This window comes from Trichoplax adhaerens, genomic scaffold, assembly GCF_000150275.1.
Source record: "Trichoplax adhaerens TRIADscaffold_5 genomic scaffold, whole genome shotgun sequence".
Taxonomy (NCBI): Eukaryota; Metazoa; Placozoa; class Uniplacotomia; order Trichoplacea; family Trichoplacidae; genus Trichoplax; species Trichoplax adhaerens.
Window position 1 is genome coordinate 1583194 of NW_002060947.1, and position 20629 is coordinate 1603822.

The 20629-nt window shown below is 35.6% G+C and overlaps 1 protein-coding gene across 1 annotated transcript; it reads right to left on the reverse strand.

Annotated features, from left to right (window-relative positions):
- Positions 1-331: 331 nt before the first annotated feature.
- Positions 332-6791, reverse strand: TRIADDRAFT_24883 (uncharacterized protein; the record flags this gene model as incomplete). The annotated part of the gene is made up of 9 exons (XM_002112748.1): positions 332-406; positions 488-555; positions 640-703; positions 805-861; positions 971-1013; positions 1238-1320; positions 1654-1712; positions 2323-2419; positions 6729-6791. 9 exons carry the CDS (start codon positions 6789-6791, stop codon positions 332-334), a joined length of 609 nt encoding a protein of 202 aa, XP_002112784.1.
- Between the last annotated feature and the right edge of the window lie 13838 nt (positions 6792-20629).

A 20629-nucleotide genomic window follows, 5' to 3' on the forward strand; every position in this document is an offset into this window, starting at 1 on the left:
AATCTGCGCACAGTAAGCAGTACTTCATATTGTATAGCATTAGGCAATCTACAGTAGCTTCATACATCAAGATATTACTGTAAAAACCTGCCACACTGGATTGTATAGAATAAGACAAAAAAAATCCACGATTTACATTAGCTCTTAATCAATAAAAGCAAATATATGGCATTACAAATATCCACTCTTCAACGAGGTAAAATGTTGCATTAAACAAGCCATGGACTCCAATTACCCAATACATAATAATTCGAAACGCAACACTACGCTAGCGAGTAGTACAATGACTATCACTGCCTTTGAGATGGCCACTAAATATCATATAAAAGTGCTATGAATCTAACAGTGTTTCCATTCCACGTTGTTCGTCCCATCCACTTTTTGACAAAGCCGTTCTGCATGAATCCTGCAAAATTTGAAACAATTTGTTGAAGAATTATGGTCCTATTAATGATGAAATAGTTTTAAAATAACTGTATTGGCATACATCAGAAAAACCAGTTTCAGATAACTTTCGGACTTTCTCATGAAAGTCTTGGGTTTTTATAGGTCGCGCTATGATACAAAGATAGTTATTACAATAATTAGTTAGTTAGTTTCATAGAATGAAAGAAATACGCAGGCTATTCTAAGAGTTACCTTTTGCATACGCTTCAGACCAGTGTCTAGCAGTCTTCATAAATAAATGAATGTTTTCATTGTACTATTAGGAAGTTGAAATCAAAGATATTATGAGGTAATAAATAACATTTCTTCAGCTTCTTAGAAAAAGAGCGAAAGCACACGGTCTTTGTAAAGAATTACTTGTTTAGCGACGACAGCATCTTGTGGATCGTCCGGTTCTGCAGCGCTTAGTAGTACCTTTTAATAAACGATGCAATTCCCATTAGAATTAATAACGACTACCAATGGTTATCACTAGACGATTTCCCATAAATCGAAACATTAACGCTGAGATAAGTTATATTACCTGTAATGACATCAATACGGTTCTTAAGGTGAGAGCTGCGGCCCTAAAAGATTATCATTTATAAAGTATATAGTAATCAACTCGAATAGTTTGAAAGCTGAAAGCTTAGTGATAAAAAAAGGATATTTAGATCAATAAGAGCTTTTTACAATAGAACACAGTTCGTATTAAAATATTGCAATGCAAAAAAAGGCAAAATGTAACAGATATATAAAGTCGAACTTAAACAGTGCGATTTAGTTTGTCCTTTATAATTTTGTCACTAACCAGTTGTCTTTTAAAATATCAAGGCATATGGCACCAGTAACTGAACTAATGTTCGGATGCCATATTCTAGTAATAAATTTCATCTGTATGAAAAGAAAAAGATTACCAAAATTAATCGTGAATATAAGATTGATATCGCATTTGACGCTTAATGTAATAGTCATACTGTAATAAGTAACAAATCAAAAAAATTTCATTAACTAACAGCTAATAGAAAATCTAAAATTGAACGAACAGGCTAAGCTTTGGTCGTACAACGAGTTTGAATTAAATCTCTTTTAATTTATACATAAGTATACTAAAGTGGTATTTAAAATTCCTCATAATATAACATAGATACTCGCACATTTTCAAAGAGTTGCCCTATTGAATTTCATTCTATTCCTATAATCTGTTTTTCTATTTAGCACTCTTACCTTTGGGGGGTTAAACGGGTAAGAATCAGGTATTTCAATATCAACAAGAAACTTTCCACCTAATAAATCATAGTAGCAATTTATATCAATATGCTAATTTTGCTAGGTTGTCACTTTCGATCAGTATGAAATTAAATATATAATTTGCTACTATCGGTATCTTATCCTAGTTAAAAAATTATTATAAAGTGGGTATAAAAAATATAGTCGATTTATAGATATAAAGATAAATAAAATTTATAAACTCTTTACTAAAACTGTTGTAGCTGAATTTTAGGTAACTAACGAATTATGAGCTATAGCAAAAGGAAGCACTAAAGGTAATCAACGTATCAACATTTGTGTAGTACTACTAACTATCAACAAAGTACTTTGCTAAACCAGTTAATGATGTAATCAAATTATTTCTTTCAAGCAATATCATTTTTAATTGCTCTTAAATAAACTTATTTATAGCATGCAATGATCACCATAGTTAGTTAATATTGCCTTAAAAATTAAATCATTACACAGATATTTCATAAAATTGTAATTAAACTTGTAGTTTCATTTATTCTATGTATAGTAATACAAGAGATAGATACGTATGATCTATTTCGTGTAGAATAATCTTTATCGTTTCCAAAAGTATTCCTTTATTAAGCATGCAATAGTAATACGGCAACAAACCTTCGTAGGGTGTATCTGGAGGACCGGTGATTTCGCCCAACAGCTTTGTAAAATTATTTTCATTTAACATTTTGATACATATGCCGCATCTTTTGGCCTGAAAGATATTAAATGTATCGTAAGCTATGACGTGCCACTTAATAAGATTCAGAGTTATGCCTCAACAAAAAACATCAAAATATAATTTTGGTAATTGTAAATTGTCAAATATTGTAAAGATTGCGTAGTAATGTCACTTATATTACTACAAAATATCCAAAACAGGTCAAAGGGAAGTAACTTCAATTCGCTGTCAGAGTATATCATGTCGTTTATATTACCCAAAAACATCCAAATAAGGTCAAAGGGAAGTAACCTTAATTCGTTGTCAGTATATTTACAGCGATAATATTTTAAAACGTAATATCCAATAGGGAATATAGCATATTATGAAAGATCTCCTTAGTAAAACCAATTACTTGTAGTGAAAATAAGTGGTAGGATCTAGCCATTATCAACTATCTTCATTATAAAATGAATTAGCCATACAAGGATTAATACGTTTAGTCATTCATTCAATCATAGATATCCAGTATTATGCGTTGATTGCAAATTAAATAACGAATATTAAATAACTTAGTGCATTATATCTAAAATAATTTATTTTTTGGCCTAGCTACAACCCGATCCATTACCGTGAATGAAACGTTATCATTTAATTTTACTACCTACAGAACAACTAAACTATAAATTACGTATGTTCAATCATTTCTATTTCAAGATTTTAGATCAGATCCATTGATATTAAATTAATTAATGATACTTTATTAGTAAGTCTGTATACAGGATATATGTCTCTTTATTGACTCTCTAATCGTACAGTTTTATATATTTCCATGGTACATCAGTATTACATTATATATTTCAATACAGTATAGGTAGGTTTTGATCAATTTCTTTTTCAATAAAGGCATAGTAGCAACGGCTACTGAATCCTTCATTCATCTACAGCTAAAACTAATTCTCACAATTAGGCTTGTGTTAACACATTCGTATGGGATATTTCTCGAAGTTTATCTATGCGATCAATAGAATTAATCGATATCACGCAAGAATTGTAAGATAGAAATAATGATGGGATACAATCTTTTTTTATAATTGATTGTAATCTAAGTATTTCTACAAATTTCTAATGTTAGATTTGACTATACACGTAGTACATAAATTCTTCTAATGGTAGATATTTGTCATCGGCCGTACTATGATTACAAACATTGCCTAACTTTAAACTCTGCATCAGAAGTAAAAAGCGTCATATCAAGGAAGAAAGAGTGATTAATTGGCTAATAACAATGTTTTTGTCTCCTTCTTTTAAATTTTTTCCCAACTTTAAATATTACAGTCATTCAATTAAGACAGTGTCATTTTCCATTACAAGATGACTTATCGATACCATACCATTTTGATAATATAATTGATCTGATCGACCCGATCAAAGATGGTTTTACGGTTAGCATGAATGCTAAGTTACTGTACGCTTATGTAGTTTAATTATTTCTCAGACTTTACTAATAACTAACTCATTATGATGACCAAGCTAATTACTCATGTCTATCAGAGTTTACTAGAGTAATCAACTGTCATTGGAAAAATGGAGAGGTTACCATTATTGCTTAGTAAGCCATCGATATCTTAAGTATTAACTTGGATTTTAATTCTAATTCTAACATCATTTTTTAAGGTATAATCGTCTACAACGACGATATAATCTCTAGATTTATGTATTCAATAATAAACTTATGTCTTGTAAACGATCCAGCAGCACTATAACATGAAGAATTTTTCCAATTTTGCAGTAAACTATCGTGATCCCGACTGATAATACCGTATATACATACATGAGTAACATGATAATTTAAAATCTTTTCCAGTTCAAAAAGGCACGATAACTCTTTAGGTATTTAATACTCCCGTGTCTAACTTTCATTAATTAATCATAAATAAGCATTTTTATGCTATTATATTTTCAAAAGAGTCGCGTCTACAGTCTATACTGCCTTTCAAGATGCGGTAGCAAAGTGAAAGTAAACTGCCCATCTTATTTACTGTCATCTCTTGTAATTTCATCAAGTATGACTATGAAGAAAATAAAACATGCTGACATCATATGCATAGCATAGAGTACTACCGTCGACTTAGCTGCGGTATACTCTATGAAACTAATTTAATTCAAGCACTTTATAGGGGTGGGTGGTAGGGGATTTATCTAGTCTTGATAATGAATCAGTGAATAGAAGAGCATTGCGCTGTAATGGAGAATAGAATTCTTCTCATTGTGAACAAATTGAATCGTATGATATCCAGTGCGACAATTTTGCACCATTTAGGTATATTATGATGTATTTACTGGTTAATGACTTAGCCCCAAGACCAGTTGTACACAGTTGTCCAAGTATGCCAATGTACTACTATCGTATTGCAATGGAAGTTAAGAAAAGTAAGCTGTATTCAAGATTTTGGAGTAGTCCCTGGCTTTGCCATCAACAGCTGAAAAAGTATACAACTTGCATTTATTTACTGTCCTAACAAACTCTAATTCTATTTTATGGATTGATCCAATAGGCTAATGCAGTCCATTTGGCAACTTTAGTCTACTCGTATTGCCTATAACTGTATTGATAAGCACTATAAAAATTGATTGAACTCAATTAGAAATGAACAAATCATTGTCGGTCAATTCTGTAATTAAAGGATTACAATATGGACGATGTTGGTAGGACATTTTGAACTCGTGATTGATGCAATCACATCATGTAGGTGATGAATGCATTGACTTTACACATTGACCTTGAACATGGTGCTCGAAGCAGTCTATACTACGACTAGTTTGATTTGTTGTCAATGAATCCGAATATTGGATGATTGCATTTATTGTCCCAATCCATCAACTCTCTACGGACGCGTCAGTAATGTGTTGACCAGCGAAATACTGATCCATATTGACCACTACAATTGGTGCAGTGGTGTTATTTCAGCTATGATCCATCAGGTCGATTTCAATGGACTAGTGGAATGGTACTTTGCAACAAAACATTGATGCAGGCTCTGATCGATCATGTAAAGTAGGGAGGAAAACAGAGGATTGGATCAGAAGTTGGGAATGGACTAAATGAATATGTCATTATCCTACACAATTTTGGTGGCCTTGACTGTATCCAAGTCTAGCACCATGCTGGCCAAGATTCAGTTTGATTTTGAACAAGGTACAGTCTCCTTCTCTTAAAAGCTATTGCAGATGGTTGGACATCTTTGCTGCCATCATCATGACTGTACGGTTAAAGTATTAAAGTATCCCACGTCAAGGTCATCATCAACTTGGCTGGTTGTGTCCAGCTTTAGGAATAAAAGTAGTTGTATCGTATCTTCCAAAAAAAACGGCGAAATGCGACAAATACAAAGCGTGTAAGAAAAACTCTGGAATGGCAAGACTATTGGAATTACATTGACTTGTATGTCTGCCTTCCTCCATCCTTGTTCATTTGAGTATTGTAGAATAGACATGGAAATGGATGAGTTGATGTTGCAATGAGGATTGTACGCGTCTACAGTATAGACTCCTATGTATGTTAGCATATGCAGTACAGTAGGTTATGTGGCTTTGAAGTGAATCATGGTAAAAGTAGGGAACATGGATGTGTAAGTAAGCATTCTTCTGGCTATTGGAATGGAGATGGTTTTCTAGCATCCACCTTTCATCATTCCTTGTCAGTAAAGGTGGTTGATGGAAACCTTTGTATCGCCATCATTTCAAGGACTGTCCCGATGGCCAAAGATCAATATAATCTGTATGATAGCATCGGTTGACATTTGGACAAAGGATGTAATGTAGTAGGATAGTATTTTAGGCTGCAGTTGAGTACAATCCGCCCTGTGATTCTCTATCCATGCTACGTATGGAAAGAGAAGTAGGGTTAAGAGAACGATTCTTTCCAAATGACTACCACTACCACTACCAGTGGTCTGTCTACTCAATGACAACCTAGATGATGTATTATTGGATGAAAAATGGCGATACTATGGATCTATAGAGAGGAAGATTGGATCAATGGTTACAACATCATTGCTATCAACATCCTCCTGCTATGCTGCTGCCTATCCATTGTAATCCATCTTGAAGGAGATGGGCATTACACTGATTGAAATGGATTTTACTTGTTCTATCTAGGATTGATGATGATCGAATGGAGGATGATGTATCCAGTGCAAAATGCTATTGTGGATGAGGCAAAAGCAACCCAACCAACCCTTGCTTACTACAAGCTGTAGACAATCAATCATCAGCCAACACCCTACAGCACAATCATCACCAAACAGCCTACAATACAATTCAAGCCTAGTAGATGATTTTGTGCTATTTTCCTACTTACCTCTTCACTTTTGACTACTTCTGCAAATTCTCGCTTAACTCGAGAAATGGAAATATTAGCCATCGCGTTATCCAGCCAATTTTGGTCGACGTTGTCGTTACCCTGATGACAATAAACACCACCAGCAATATCAGACTCTAGTATCATCGCTTCATCAGTCTATTTGCACCCTATGCCAAGCATACTGTCGACAGTCATGGAGAGTTTGTCCATGACAAAGTGCACTGACAGACGGACAAGGACGCAATCGTGGCGTTCTTGCCGGTAACATTGGAGTCGTGCTTGGTACAGTTGAAGTGGACAGTATTGTACTGTAGTGTACAATACTGTCCATTGTAGGGTGCAGTGACGTACAGTACTGTACTGATTGTAGCCAGGTACTGTAATCAAACAACCGTCCTACACGACTCAACTACTGCGTCTGAACTGCAAGGAGAACTGGTGGATACCAATTGGGACCGTACTAGAGTCAGGAGTTCGTTGGTTGTACAGTACACTGAGTACAGTACTGTACAGTGTACTGTACATACTGTACTGTACTGTACAGTACAGTGACGTACTGTACAGTACTGTACTGATTGCAACCGCGTACTGTACTAGAGTCAGGGGTTCGTTGGTTGTAGACTACAGTGACGTGCTGATTGCAACCACGTACTGCAATCAAACAACCGTCCAAAACGACTCAACTGCTGCGGCTGAACTGCAAGGGGAGCTGGTGGATACCAGTTGGGACCGTACTAGAGTCAGGAGTTCGTTGGTTGTACAGTACTGTACTGATTGCAATCGCGTACTGTACTAGAGTCAGGCGTTCGTTGGTTGTACTGTAGACTACAGTGACGTGCTGATTGCAACCACGTACTGCAATCAAACAACCGTCCAAAACGACTCAACTCAAATTACTGCTGCTGAACTGCAAGGGGAACTCGGTGATATCCATTGGGACCATACTAGCAGTCAGGGGTGGCAGCGAGTGAATATAGACAACTGGACAGTCAACTAAGAAGTAAAAGCTTCTTGAGAGACATCAGATCATTTTGTGTCCGTAGTAGCAACAGAAAATAACCACCGACTGAAGAGAAAATTGGGCACCTGGAGAATTTTCTCTACTGTACAGAACGTACCTTTATTATAGTACAAGTCCTGGTTACATTTCGACATGATACTGTACAGTATACCAAGTCATGGACTGCTAGAAAAAGGAACCGTAGTCCGTTGCCGACGTACAGTACTATACTGTATGGTAAAGACTCAGTGTCAGTGCAGGGTCAATGGTGTACTCCACTTACTCAGTATACTCAGTCTACAGTACTGTACTGCACAAATAGCGATGTCGTGATTGACATCGCTTTTCGTTCAAACGTGTCATAGGGTCAACGTTGAGGACGCTACGTACACCATACCATACCGGACCCGTACCGGTACCACTAGATATACTGTACAATCAGTGTACATGATATATGTATACTGACTGGATATTAATTATTGGTATTTGGTAGTGGCAATTTCCACGTAACAGAGGTCGAGACCTTAATCAAAGGGTCTGTAAATACTCTATAGAGTGTTGCTCAGCAAATTATTGCATAGTGTACAGTGTACACTGGCTGACGACCAGGTCGTTCGTTGCCTACTGTGCTACCTGGTAAAGTACCTCTATCGACGACTACGTTTTCCACTAGTCCTTGCCGCTTGCCTTTTTAGCTAGCTCCTAACACGGTTCTGTAGAGAACTGTCATTGAATATCGAAAATCGTTCAAGATTTCATTGTATAATTATTAGAAATCCAAATCAAAATGTCATCGGGTGTACCTACTGTAGAATTGTATAAGAGAGTGCGCATATTGAGAGGGAAGCCAAGTATCAAATGATAATCTTATAGCATGATCCAGTCAATACCTATTGTAGCCAAGATCAATGCCCAACGAGTCTGGACGAGAAATAAATGCGCTAAATGGATGATGTGATTAAATCGACTCCAATCAACTATTACGCCTATTTCAGGGTAGAGACAAATAAAACGGATCAACTAAATTCAATGGATCCAATAAAACTTGTTATGGCAAGGATGACAAGATGAATGATTGTTTTGAGAGTCAATGATGTAAATAGAATCCAATTCATAGACTAGAAAGGTTGGGTTATTCCATGGAATTTCCACACCTTTCTCTAATCTATCTAAAATTCATCTACTTTAGTTAGAATTAGGGTAGCTGGTGAATCGGCAATGACTTTCTACAACTAAAATTCATGCAAAATTACAAATTAATCGACGTTAAAACCTTCAAGACTACGTTTATACAATATAATATGCTCTAAATGAGGAGGTTGATTTAAAGTAGACGCGTATAACTATGTTGTCCATTTAGAACCGCTTTATTGATTTGAAGGTAGCACAAGCAAGCTTTCTACAGCATGTAGAATAGGCTCTGAATGAAGCGTTTAATTTACGGCATAGAACTTTGTTGTCCATTTAGCTCAGCTTGATTGCATTGAAGCTAGAATATCCCTAGCTACAGGATATTCTAACGCTCAAATCGATGCAATGCTACCAATTTGTAATAGTATGACCCCGTTAGTAGTAAGTTATAGCATAGGCTTTCCTTGATTGAATGCTTATTGCAAGTACGTGTATGCCAAAACAACTGAGTATCAAGGTGGTCAAGTTTACTTATATACCTTGACTTGTAAGGCCTATCTTGTAGCAACAACACGGCATGATTTTATCTAGGGGATTTTATCTATACATTATATCGACATTCTAGTGCTAATTATTCCTTAGTCTGAGAAATCACACAGATGCAAATAATTGCACCCAAGGGTGATACAGTCATGATTCTTAGTATGACAAAACTAATCGACGCCAAAGCTTTCAAGGGCTTTATTCAATGCTATCGCAATCGTGGACTTTAGAACATGCATTGGAGGATAATGCGATATAGAATCAATGAGACTTTTGATTGATAGAACTTGGTTGTCTATTTAGTACCGCAGCCACCACTTTACATGATCAAAGACAGAATATCCCTAGCTATACGCTTATTAAAACAAAATCAGTAAGGATATTCAAAGGCAACAACAACAATGTATGCTATTATTAGTTGAAATACCTACAGTATTGCATTTTATTGTTAATCTTGAAAAAATTTGCAATGCGTTTTCCTACAAATTTGTCGTCGTAATCCCATATCTTATTATATATATATATGACACCATTCATTTTTAAAATACCTTTACAAATTGATAATTTAATATTACATTATACCATAAATAGGAATAAAATATCTGGCTATACATCTGCCATGATAGCTAATCTTTTCAAGTCTTTCCATGGTCCATTACGAGTATTTCGCTTAGTGACAACATAACGATAGTATAAAATCTCCTTTAGGAAGCAATTCCATCTTCGCTATGGTAATGCAATCAATCTTAAAATTATATCTAATCCAAATGATCAAAAAAAGATATCCCTTCCAATCGTTAACTAGAAGATATTTCATCCACCCCTAGTAGTATCAAAGGCCAAAAAACAAGAGTGTACGTAAAATCTCTTTCATGAAGTTAATCCTACTGTTTCAGCTACAGTAGTTTTAGGATAGCTAGACTTTCCATTTTCGCTGTAGTAAAGCAATCGATCTTAAACTTTTACCCAACCAGGTGATCATGATAGGATACCCCTTTCAATCGTTGACTACAGAAATTACATCCACCCTTTGGCGTATCAATACATCCAAATTATTCCTCTTCGTCCATTTATGATAGCATTTAACCAAACTATTTAAAATATTGATAGCTTTACTATCGATCCGATGATGCCAAAAGTATCTAACGACTATTTGCCTATACAGTCCATATTCGTGTAGCAAAGAAATAATTTTAAAATGTTCAAAAATCAAGGGATACCCCGACACCAAATCAAAGTGCTGTTCTTAGAGCTTTAAACCTCCTGCAATTATAATATATAAGTCAACACGAATCTATAATTAATCAATCGATCGACTACTATTAGCATAGAGATTAATAGCTAAAGTAAAATTAAAACGAACCTTCAATTATATGAACAATCATTTCAAGTGTTAATCACTATCCTTAAACAATAAATACCTAGGCATTATTTTAATAGTAAATAACTTTGATGAACTAATTGATTAATGCAACAGATTGAAGCCAATATGGTAGTAATACCAAAGTCATTGAATACATCACTAAGCAGCCTTTACATCAAGAAGTACAACGTCTATCTTACTATTCTGTCTGAATAGAATAAATTTAAATTCAATTAAGTCATGCATGCAAACGCTGTGATTTATTACGATGAGTCAATAAAAATCATGCAAGCCATTTAAGTTTAATTGGTCGCAATGGATGGTATGCAATATGTTTCTTCTAACGGGCGTCCTTTCCAATCAGTCAAGCCCTCGCCAGCTGTCACTAGAATCAGTGTCAACAACTTGAAAACTACAAAATTGTAATCATTATTTTAAGAAGCGGCGCAAGTTGCTTGACTTTTAGACAAGGTTAAGATGAAAAATTGCAATCAAGACTGAATCACCCAAGTAAGAAATTGAGCCAACCTACACTTCTCCGATTGTACTTCTTCTCAACTTGTAGGTTTAGTAAGATTTAATAGAGGCTTTAGGATCTAGTAGTGATGATCCTAGTCATTAAACTTAAGTTTTACTTGAAAATCAATTTAATCTCACTGTGCATCATTTAAATGATTTACTAACATTTTGATTGCATGCTATTATTAGTAGTCAAATGTTAAGCTTAAATAAGAAATTTTCCAAACTCTAGTTTATCCTATGTATTTCATTGATAGCAGTTACTTTATTAAATATGCTGCTACCATAAATTAAAGCCATCAATCACTTTTATTTGATCGATAGCTTATCCTTTTCGTTGCATTCTCTCCTACTTAATCGTTCGATATCCCCAAATTTTGTTAACCTCTATAATATCTTTATATCAAAAAAGTTTTAAACTTTTCTGTTAGCTACAGTATAAATCAATGATATGGTAGTATGGCGGAAGCTTTTCCTATTTAGTAAATCTCCTCCGCCTAATAGCTTAGTCCAGTTAATTGATAGTGATAACAATCAAGTCCCCCAAAAATCTTGCTAATAACATAACTGTATCTAACTAATCGAAAAACTGCTTCACATGATAGAAATAACTAAGAATGATTATATTCTATCGTCTTTATGGTATCGAAATTGATTAAACTTTCTGTATTCATAATTCTTAGCTTAGTGCAGTAGAAAAATATCATTTTTTTAACAAAAACAGGAGCATATTTTAGGTCTGATACACTACATAGCATCCAATTTTATTGAACGCAATAGTTTGCAGATCCAATCATGTTGAAAAATGTAAAAGAATTAATGCAGATGCTACTAGTATATTGATCATACTGAAACGTAGCGACATTGGGGAGTTGATCTTCATTACTGAGATGCTGTATAGCAGCTTTCTTTAACACCTTACAACATCCAATGAAAGATATCGTATGGTTTAAGATATCCACCAGATAGGCCAAGACTTTTACCGTATATATCACAAAGTAAATCATCCACCAAAGCTAATCTTTACTTTTGCAAATAATAATCTAATGGTGGTTTAAATTAAATTATACTAAAATTCAATAAATTATACATAGGAAATTATTGGAACAAGATAACAACGGATAAAATACTTTCAACGAAGTATTAATATTCATCAAGAGTATCTTGTATTATCATTTAAGAACCATAGAGGCAATAGAAGAAAAATTCTTAATTCCGTTAAAAGCTTTCCAAACCTAATGATAGTAACGTAATACCTAAAGTGTTATAGAAGTATTCACGGCAACGTTAACTTGCGTACTTTAGTAAATATTTAGATAGATAGAAATCAATCTCTACTCCGTGTAACTTATAGCTCAATCATAGACTAAAAATAGCCTTAAATTAAACAAAACCAATATTACTCATACCCTTATATACGTCAAGTAACATATTAATCTAGTAACACCTAGAATCTTGGATAATTCCTCGCCAAAGAAAATACGTTTATGTCTGATTATAAATTATCATGTAAATCCAGTCGATCATCATTAGTAATTAATAGGTTTTGGGTATATAAGCAATTTTTTCATACTGGAAATTGCAATAACTTTAGGATATTAATATATTCGTTGTAGGACTACTTAAAATGCGGTAGTTTTGTTTTCCAAAAAAGTTAACTTTGGCATATAAGTAACTTTTTTTTAAATAGAAATAGCGACGATCTTCGAGGATATTAATACGTGTCTATCCGCTGTAGGACTGATTTGAAATCATTTTGGCTATTTTCTACTCTCTGCTTTAGATATTCCATTCGCATTGAACACAATTATTGAGTCATTATGGAAACTGCAGATACACCCTATGATGAAGAAGAGTTTGTTCGACAATTTCAACAAAATCGAGAACATTTCCATGGCTTAGAGAAAGGAAAATCACTGAAATCTCAACGCAATAAAAAGAAAAAGCGTGCATTATCAACGTCTGATCGAGCGGCTGCTGTCGCTCTAGCATTAATAGAGGATAAAGACGAAGCACATTACGGAACTCAGCCCCGATCTGGTAATTTAATTAAATTGATTCAAATCTTTGAAAAAGACTATCAGCTAAGAGAACACTTGGAATCAACGGGGAAAAAGGGAGCCAGTGACGATGATTTAGTAGAAGTTGTCAATACAAAGACAGGCAAAACAGCATCCATTCGCCTGAAAGATATCAAAAGGGCTTCCATTACCCTAAGAAACTATAAAGAAAGAGGAAGTATTCCAGCCGAATTCGGTAACTATCAAACAAAACTATTTTTCTTTCGCTAATATCCTCCTTTTATTTAATTCATAATTAAATGTGCCGATGGATTTTTGAATGATACACAGATTCAACTATATACTCATTAATCATGGCCTAGTCGCTATGAATACTGTTTACAGCGTTGGCTAATGCCTATCGCGATATCGCATGATATTGATTGCAAATTTTTATCTACATCTTATTCGATATTTCAGTGTCAATCTTATTGGCTGCAGTCTAATATTAAATTTTCAGATTGTATAGTAGCAAAGGGCATAGAGTGTTCATTTTCTTTCAGTGTTGTCATACCTGCCACAGAATAAGAAATTAATTTAATGCGATATAGTTTGGCATCGTTTTCAACTTGCGCTTCCTCGTTAATTATAACGGATCGAGTTCCGTGGATAAGCTACTTCTGGATGCTATGTATAACTACCTATTAATCTATATGATACCATGTTAGGCTGCAGTTCTAGATTATGTTCATATGGTGTGCATACTATATTTAAATTATACGTAAATATACGTGTATACCGAATTTTTCTATTGGATAGTGATATCGATAAAATCATGCTCAACTCGTTAAAAGGCGCATGAATCAACAACACCAATTGCAGCAAGTAGGAATTCCATATTCACATGATTTATTGACTTCTATTTCTGTTCAGGAAAACACGATACTGAAGCAGAGGCTGCTGCTGATGCTATTATGCAAGCCATTGAAGGTGTCGATTTCGATGACGATTATGATTCCACTGACGATGATAATAGCGACAACAACGAGGAGCATATGATAGAGATTGATGAAGAAATGCGAGCTAAACATGATTTACCATTGATAAAGCTAAATTTACCGGCGTCTTTCCAGGAGACTATTAAGCAAGGCGATCAAACAGCCATCGCTTCTTCAAGTCCACTTGCAAAGAGCCCTCATGAAACAGCAACGTTTTCTACTGAAGGTAGGAAATGCTTTCATCTATGCAAATGATCAATATTTTTGAAACATGCAAAGCAATCTTATCGATGTCATTTCTTTATTATGATATTCTTGAAGAATCTAGCCGTGGAAGTGAAACTTCAGAACGAGTTCAATATACTTCAGGTAAAGAAATGGAATACCTAGCTGTTCTACTAGGGCAGTAGTGTTTGTTCATCACCATCATGATAAATTATTATTTGATAACTTATAAAAATAGATTACTGTTCTACTCAGCCAAGAGTGTTTGTTCTTGACTATCTTGATCTATGAGTTGATAGCTTATAAAAAATAGATTACTGTTTTACTTGGCCAAGACTGCTTATTCTTCATCTATTAGTGGATACCTTGTAAAAATAAATTACTATTCTACTTGGCCATGAGTGTTTATTCTTTATCTATTAGTGGATACCTTATAAAGATAGATTACTATTCTACTTGGCCAAGAGTGTTTATTCTTCACCCTCATGATACGAGCATATTACTTGATAGCTTGTAAAAATAGATTACTATTCTACAAGGTCTTCATCTTTGACCGCCTCCACGCAAATGCTATCGATTAAATTAATCAATGGCGTCTAAGAATTAATGACTGTCAAGCAATAGTGTTCATTTGTGACCATCTCCACGCCATTACCTTACTGTCGATGAACTTAAGTAATGGCTTCTAAAAATTGATCGCTGTTGTACTTGGGCCATCTTGACACAAATACCATCGATTAATCGATAATATTCGAAGAATAGATGACAGTTTTAACTTGGCTATTTTTTGATGTTGTAATTCATGTAGTGATGAAATCGTCGGAAATACGCAGCATTATTCGATCTCCATCAACAGAGCCACAAGATTCGCCAACATCACCTTCAAGCTATGATTTTAGTAGAAATACTCCGAGTAGAAGTATTCTTCAAGGTAGTAGCTATAGCGACTATGTCAAAGAAACGCGAGGCCGAACCAGTTCCTTTGGTAGTGCTCGTAGATATAGAGGTAAACATCCCATTGCTAGGCAAGATTTCGTTAGCTAAAGCCATTGATTTACAATCTCTTATTCATTTTAATGCTTCACATCGCTTGATTCTTACGTGAAACCATGGACTACTAAATAAAGAGTAATTAGTAGTCCATAGTTAAACTGACATCGAAATATTGCTCCATCATCTCTTGCAATATTATTTTTACGTCAATGTCCAAATTATTCCCAATTAACTTGAACCCTCTATTTCATGTTAAAGGCACAAGCGGCTCAGAAGTGACCACTACAACTCAATCAAGTGAAGATCCTCAGCAAAGTTCGATTCATAAATCGACAATAGTGATAGAACCCAAAAGTGGAAAGACTCCTAATCACAGTCAAGAAATTATTCCTTCATCTACAACTACTACTCGCACTTATCATACTCAATCAAGTATAGAGCAGCTACATGGATCCATCACTAAATCGACAACGATAGAATCGAAAGGTGGAAAGATTTCCAAGCACAGTCAGGAAGTGATTCCTTCATCCACTACTACTACTACTCGTACTTATCAGGTTCAATCTGATCCGAAGCAAGGATCGATCACCAAATCGACCACTGTGATCGAATCTAAAAGCGGAAAGACTTCGAGCCACGATCAGGAAATGGCTCCTTCGTCAACTACTTCTACTGGCAATTATCAAGGTGGAAGCACAAAAAGAACTGTTATACGAGTGAATAACTCTCGTAATAGAACCATTTCTAGAAGCGGCAAGTACAGTCGTTGTTTTCCTATATTAGTTTTCCATATATTTCCAAGCATGCTTATGCTCATGAGGTCTTTTTTATACCTTGATAAGCATTCATGATACACGCATGCATGTCCTGCTATCTGAAATTAGACGTATTTTGATCATTTTTTAGACTCATCAGGACATAGTCCGAGTAGAGAACCGTTGAACGCATCCGAAGCAATCGTCGTCTCTCAAACTATGGCAGAAACTTCCCATGCAATAAATTTTGAAAGTCTGGACGAAGGAACAGTGGATCAACCCGCCATGACTAGAGCTAATAACCAACAAGGGCAAATCAAAGCAGTCGTGGGGGCAAAATCACCAGACAGCCATACTCTACCGTCTACAAGTAATTACAAGTCGTTTAATGTTCAATATTGCACTTGAACTTATACAGTCGCTATTGCTCCATTTTACTATCATTGCTTTAGAATTGTCATTTCATCCGAGTATATTGTATTGGATCATGATGGCATTTCCCCTAAGCCATTATGAACAATCAATAAATAAGTTAATTCTACACGAACACTGTTGAATATCACAAGAATGTAATAGAACTGACAGTAGTCCTGACCTTCCTTTCATAGTTTGGTTAGAATATATCCAATTAACCATACTATTTGCTACCATAAATAGTATTATAGTTTTGTTCAAAAGCTCTCTTTGGATGTAACGAGGGTGCAAGCATCTTATTACTGTCTATAAATCATACAATATGCTTTTGTAGATTGTTTAGCATACTACTATCCGAAAACTCTTCTTGGATATATCACCATTTCATAACTTATTCAAAACATCAAAACAACGGTGCTATCCGCTACTGTCGATTTTACAATTCTTCCCGAAAACTCTCTAGACAGCCATTTCATAGCTTGATTAGAACATCCATGCTACCGTAGACTGTACAGTTTTACAATCCCAGCCGAAAACTTCCTTGGATATCATGAGGATGCAATAGAATTAACCTTGCTATCCGCTACTGTAGATTATATAGTATAATAATTCTACCCGAACATTCCCTTGGATATGGCAAGGATGTAATAGACAGTACCTTCGACTTTCATTGCATAGGTCGGCCAGAATATTAAATTAACCATGTTGCACGCTACGATAGATTGTATAGAGTTTTACTATGTTTCGCTATCCACTTTCAACCCTTTTTAACTTGTTTTTTGAATCTACTACGCATCTTTTTCTTGTCTGCATGGATTAGCTTAAATACGATTTAATTTTGGACTCTTTTTTCTATGTCATGCAATAGCTACAAGGAAGGTTTCGCAATCAGAAGTAGCGCAATCACCTGTTTTGCAATCAACCCATTTGGTCAAGACTGAAAACCGATTCCAATATCCCAGTGTTGATCATTCTCGTCAATCTGTTAATAACAAAGATGTGGACAAGCAGAACATACCTAAGAGAAATACGGAGAAAACTTTTATCACGACGAGTAATCATTCGTCCTCTCCGCAGTATAGAAATAGTCCTACTCATACTTTGCCCGAAAATACTTCAACAAGAACAAGCATCTCTAATCGAGATGGAACATCAATTGCTACTACTGGCCAAGCCGTAAATGAAGTAGATCACGCTAAGCATGCTGTTAGCAGGCCAAGCTACAAAATGAACAGCACAAATCAAGTAGATACAGCGCCTAAATCCGATACATTCGCTTCCAAAATTGCTAGCAAAGATGGTCAATCAAATAAGCCAATGGGTCAAGCAGCCAATCCTATACATGCAAGCCATATCGTTCATGAAGAAAGCCAAAACAAGGATACAGCCTATCCAAATCAGATAGACGTAAGACCAAGAAATTTATCCTCTACACAACAACATGATCCATCATTATTAGAAACGTCTAGCAGCGATGCAACGCATAGTCCCAATGATACACAAGACAGTGGATACCAGATTCATATTACACACGAAAATTTTTCATCTCCTGGACAAGAAAAGATATTGATGTCAACCATCTCAACTGGAGATACTCAGTTCAATGGTCAAGCAGGTAGTGAAGTAGATCATACAAGTAGTGCCGCCAGTCGAAGTAGTTTACGTTATAAAACAAGCAATAGAAAGCAAACCGATACCACATATGCAAGTTTATCCTCTGCACGGTATGCCAGGTTGAATACTTATAATACGCAAGAAAGTAATTCAACTACTTCCAAAACTTCTACAAATCAAGCAGTAGACGAAGTAGATCATGCAAGTAATATCGTTCGTTTGCGCACTCTACGTGATCAACAGGATGATAGAGATCAAACAGGAATGACATATGGAAGTTTATCCTCCAAGCGGTATAGAAACCCCGATAGTCGTCATCCGCAAGCAAATGACTTAATAACATCGAAAACAACCAATAGAAACGTTAAATTAATCTCATCTAGCGACCAATTCGATCATCCAAATCATAATGCTGCTAACCTGCGTGGTGAAAAAACCGAAGATAGCAATCAACTGCGCCAACAAAATGAAATTAACCATCGAAATGTATCAACTACGATCAAACAGAAAAATATAAATGGTACCGAAAATATTCATCGAAATGATGCACATCGAAATGCAAGTAAGGTATTATCACCTACTATTGAGGCTACTGCCCTTGCTGCAACGGCTTCTGATCCATCTGCAAAATCAACGGATTTTGTTAGCCATCAAGTTACTCCATCAGAGAAGGAGAGAAAAATCAATTCTGTTTCATATGTCAAGCATAAGCCATCCAAAGGCATAAAATATCAAACTAACATTCATCATGTCAATAACGGTGAGCCTAAAATAAATACGAATGGATATCCTAGCGGTCATTTACAATCACAAACAGGTCATCATCAACTCACATCGACAGAAAATAAGATTCCGAATAATGTTGATTCTACTGTAATTGCTGCATCTGCGGTAATGCCTGATGAGGAACAGCCTACAAGAGATCTGGCCAACGAAGAAATTCAACCTCAAATCGTTGATAACGCAGAACAAGCCGTTGAGCTACAACCTGAACAATCTGCTGGAGTACAACCTTCAACAACAGAAAGTACAACTGAGAATGAACCAGTAACTGCTCCTGATTCGGTCGATGCCAAAAAATCAACAAATGATACTGCAGCTCCCGAAGTAACCAAAACGAATAATCCAATATCAAGTGTAATATCAAGATTTATTCCAATGAGCATTATCAAGAAATCTGCTAATAAATCCGGACAACGTGACACTGCCAAAGCAGATCCTAATGCATTCGATAAAACAGTAAAAGTCGATGATGACGACGATTGGCATATTATTTCACTTATAAAACGTGAAAAAGATGAATCGACGGCCGAGAATGCAGAAGACGTTGCTCCGTCAAGTATAAATGAACCAGAAGCAAATCAAGAATCGACCAATGCAGATAGTAGTGCCCCTACTGCTTTAGGTGTTACTGCTACTGCAGCAATGGCGACTTCAAAGGACGTAGAGAATACTCATATACAACGTGAGGAAGATAATTCTGTGAATCAGAATACCTCTTCATCTCCGAATGATTTGCAAAAGGGTACTTCTGAAAAGAATAAAATGAAAGGAGAGAATAATAATGCTGATATTGCACTAGAGGCAGCGGGAATAACAGCCGTGGCTGCATCGGCAGCAGCATATGAATCGGAACCAATGTCGGAAAAGCCGCAATCAATATCAGCTAAAGGAGACAAGGAACACGCTCCAGATGATGCACACTCACGCATAAAAACAACAGCACCCTCTAATAGTCGATACTCAAATAAGAACCACACCAATCTAAAAGACGTGAAGACCACTAAAGCTGCACCTCAAAATAGTGTAGAATCTTCTGCGGCAGTACCATTAGCAACTACCAATGGAGACATCAAAGTAGAACATAAGAATACTCAATCCATACATGAAGGTAATGAATTGAAAGCTGATCATACTCAAGAAAATGAATCTTCGATGTCAAAGCCTACAGAAGCTGAAGTAATTTCACCAAATCAGAGTATATTACCACAACAAACGCAACATAAGACAGTGGAAATGACAATGCAAAAAGAGAAACCCAATGATACTGACAAGGATAGGCCTACAGAACCTTCTATCGCCAACGATTCTAATATATCTAAGGTAAAAAAAGAGGAATTGCCAACTGCAGGTCGACAAGTAAGCCAACGTCCATCTATCAATCAAGAGGAAAATAAAGTAGTGACTAATCATGATGAAGTCAATGATTCTGCAACTACTCATAATGAAATAAATAAACAGGCTGCTGTGGATCAGGTGAAATCTACATCTTCCCATGGAATAACAAACCAACATAAGTACGAATATCAGGGCAAAGAAGGAACTCATCCATCTCAAGATAGC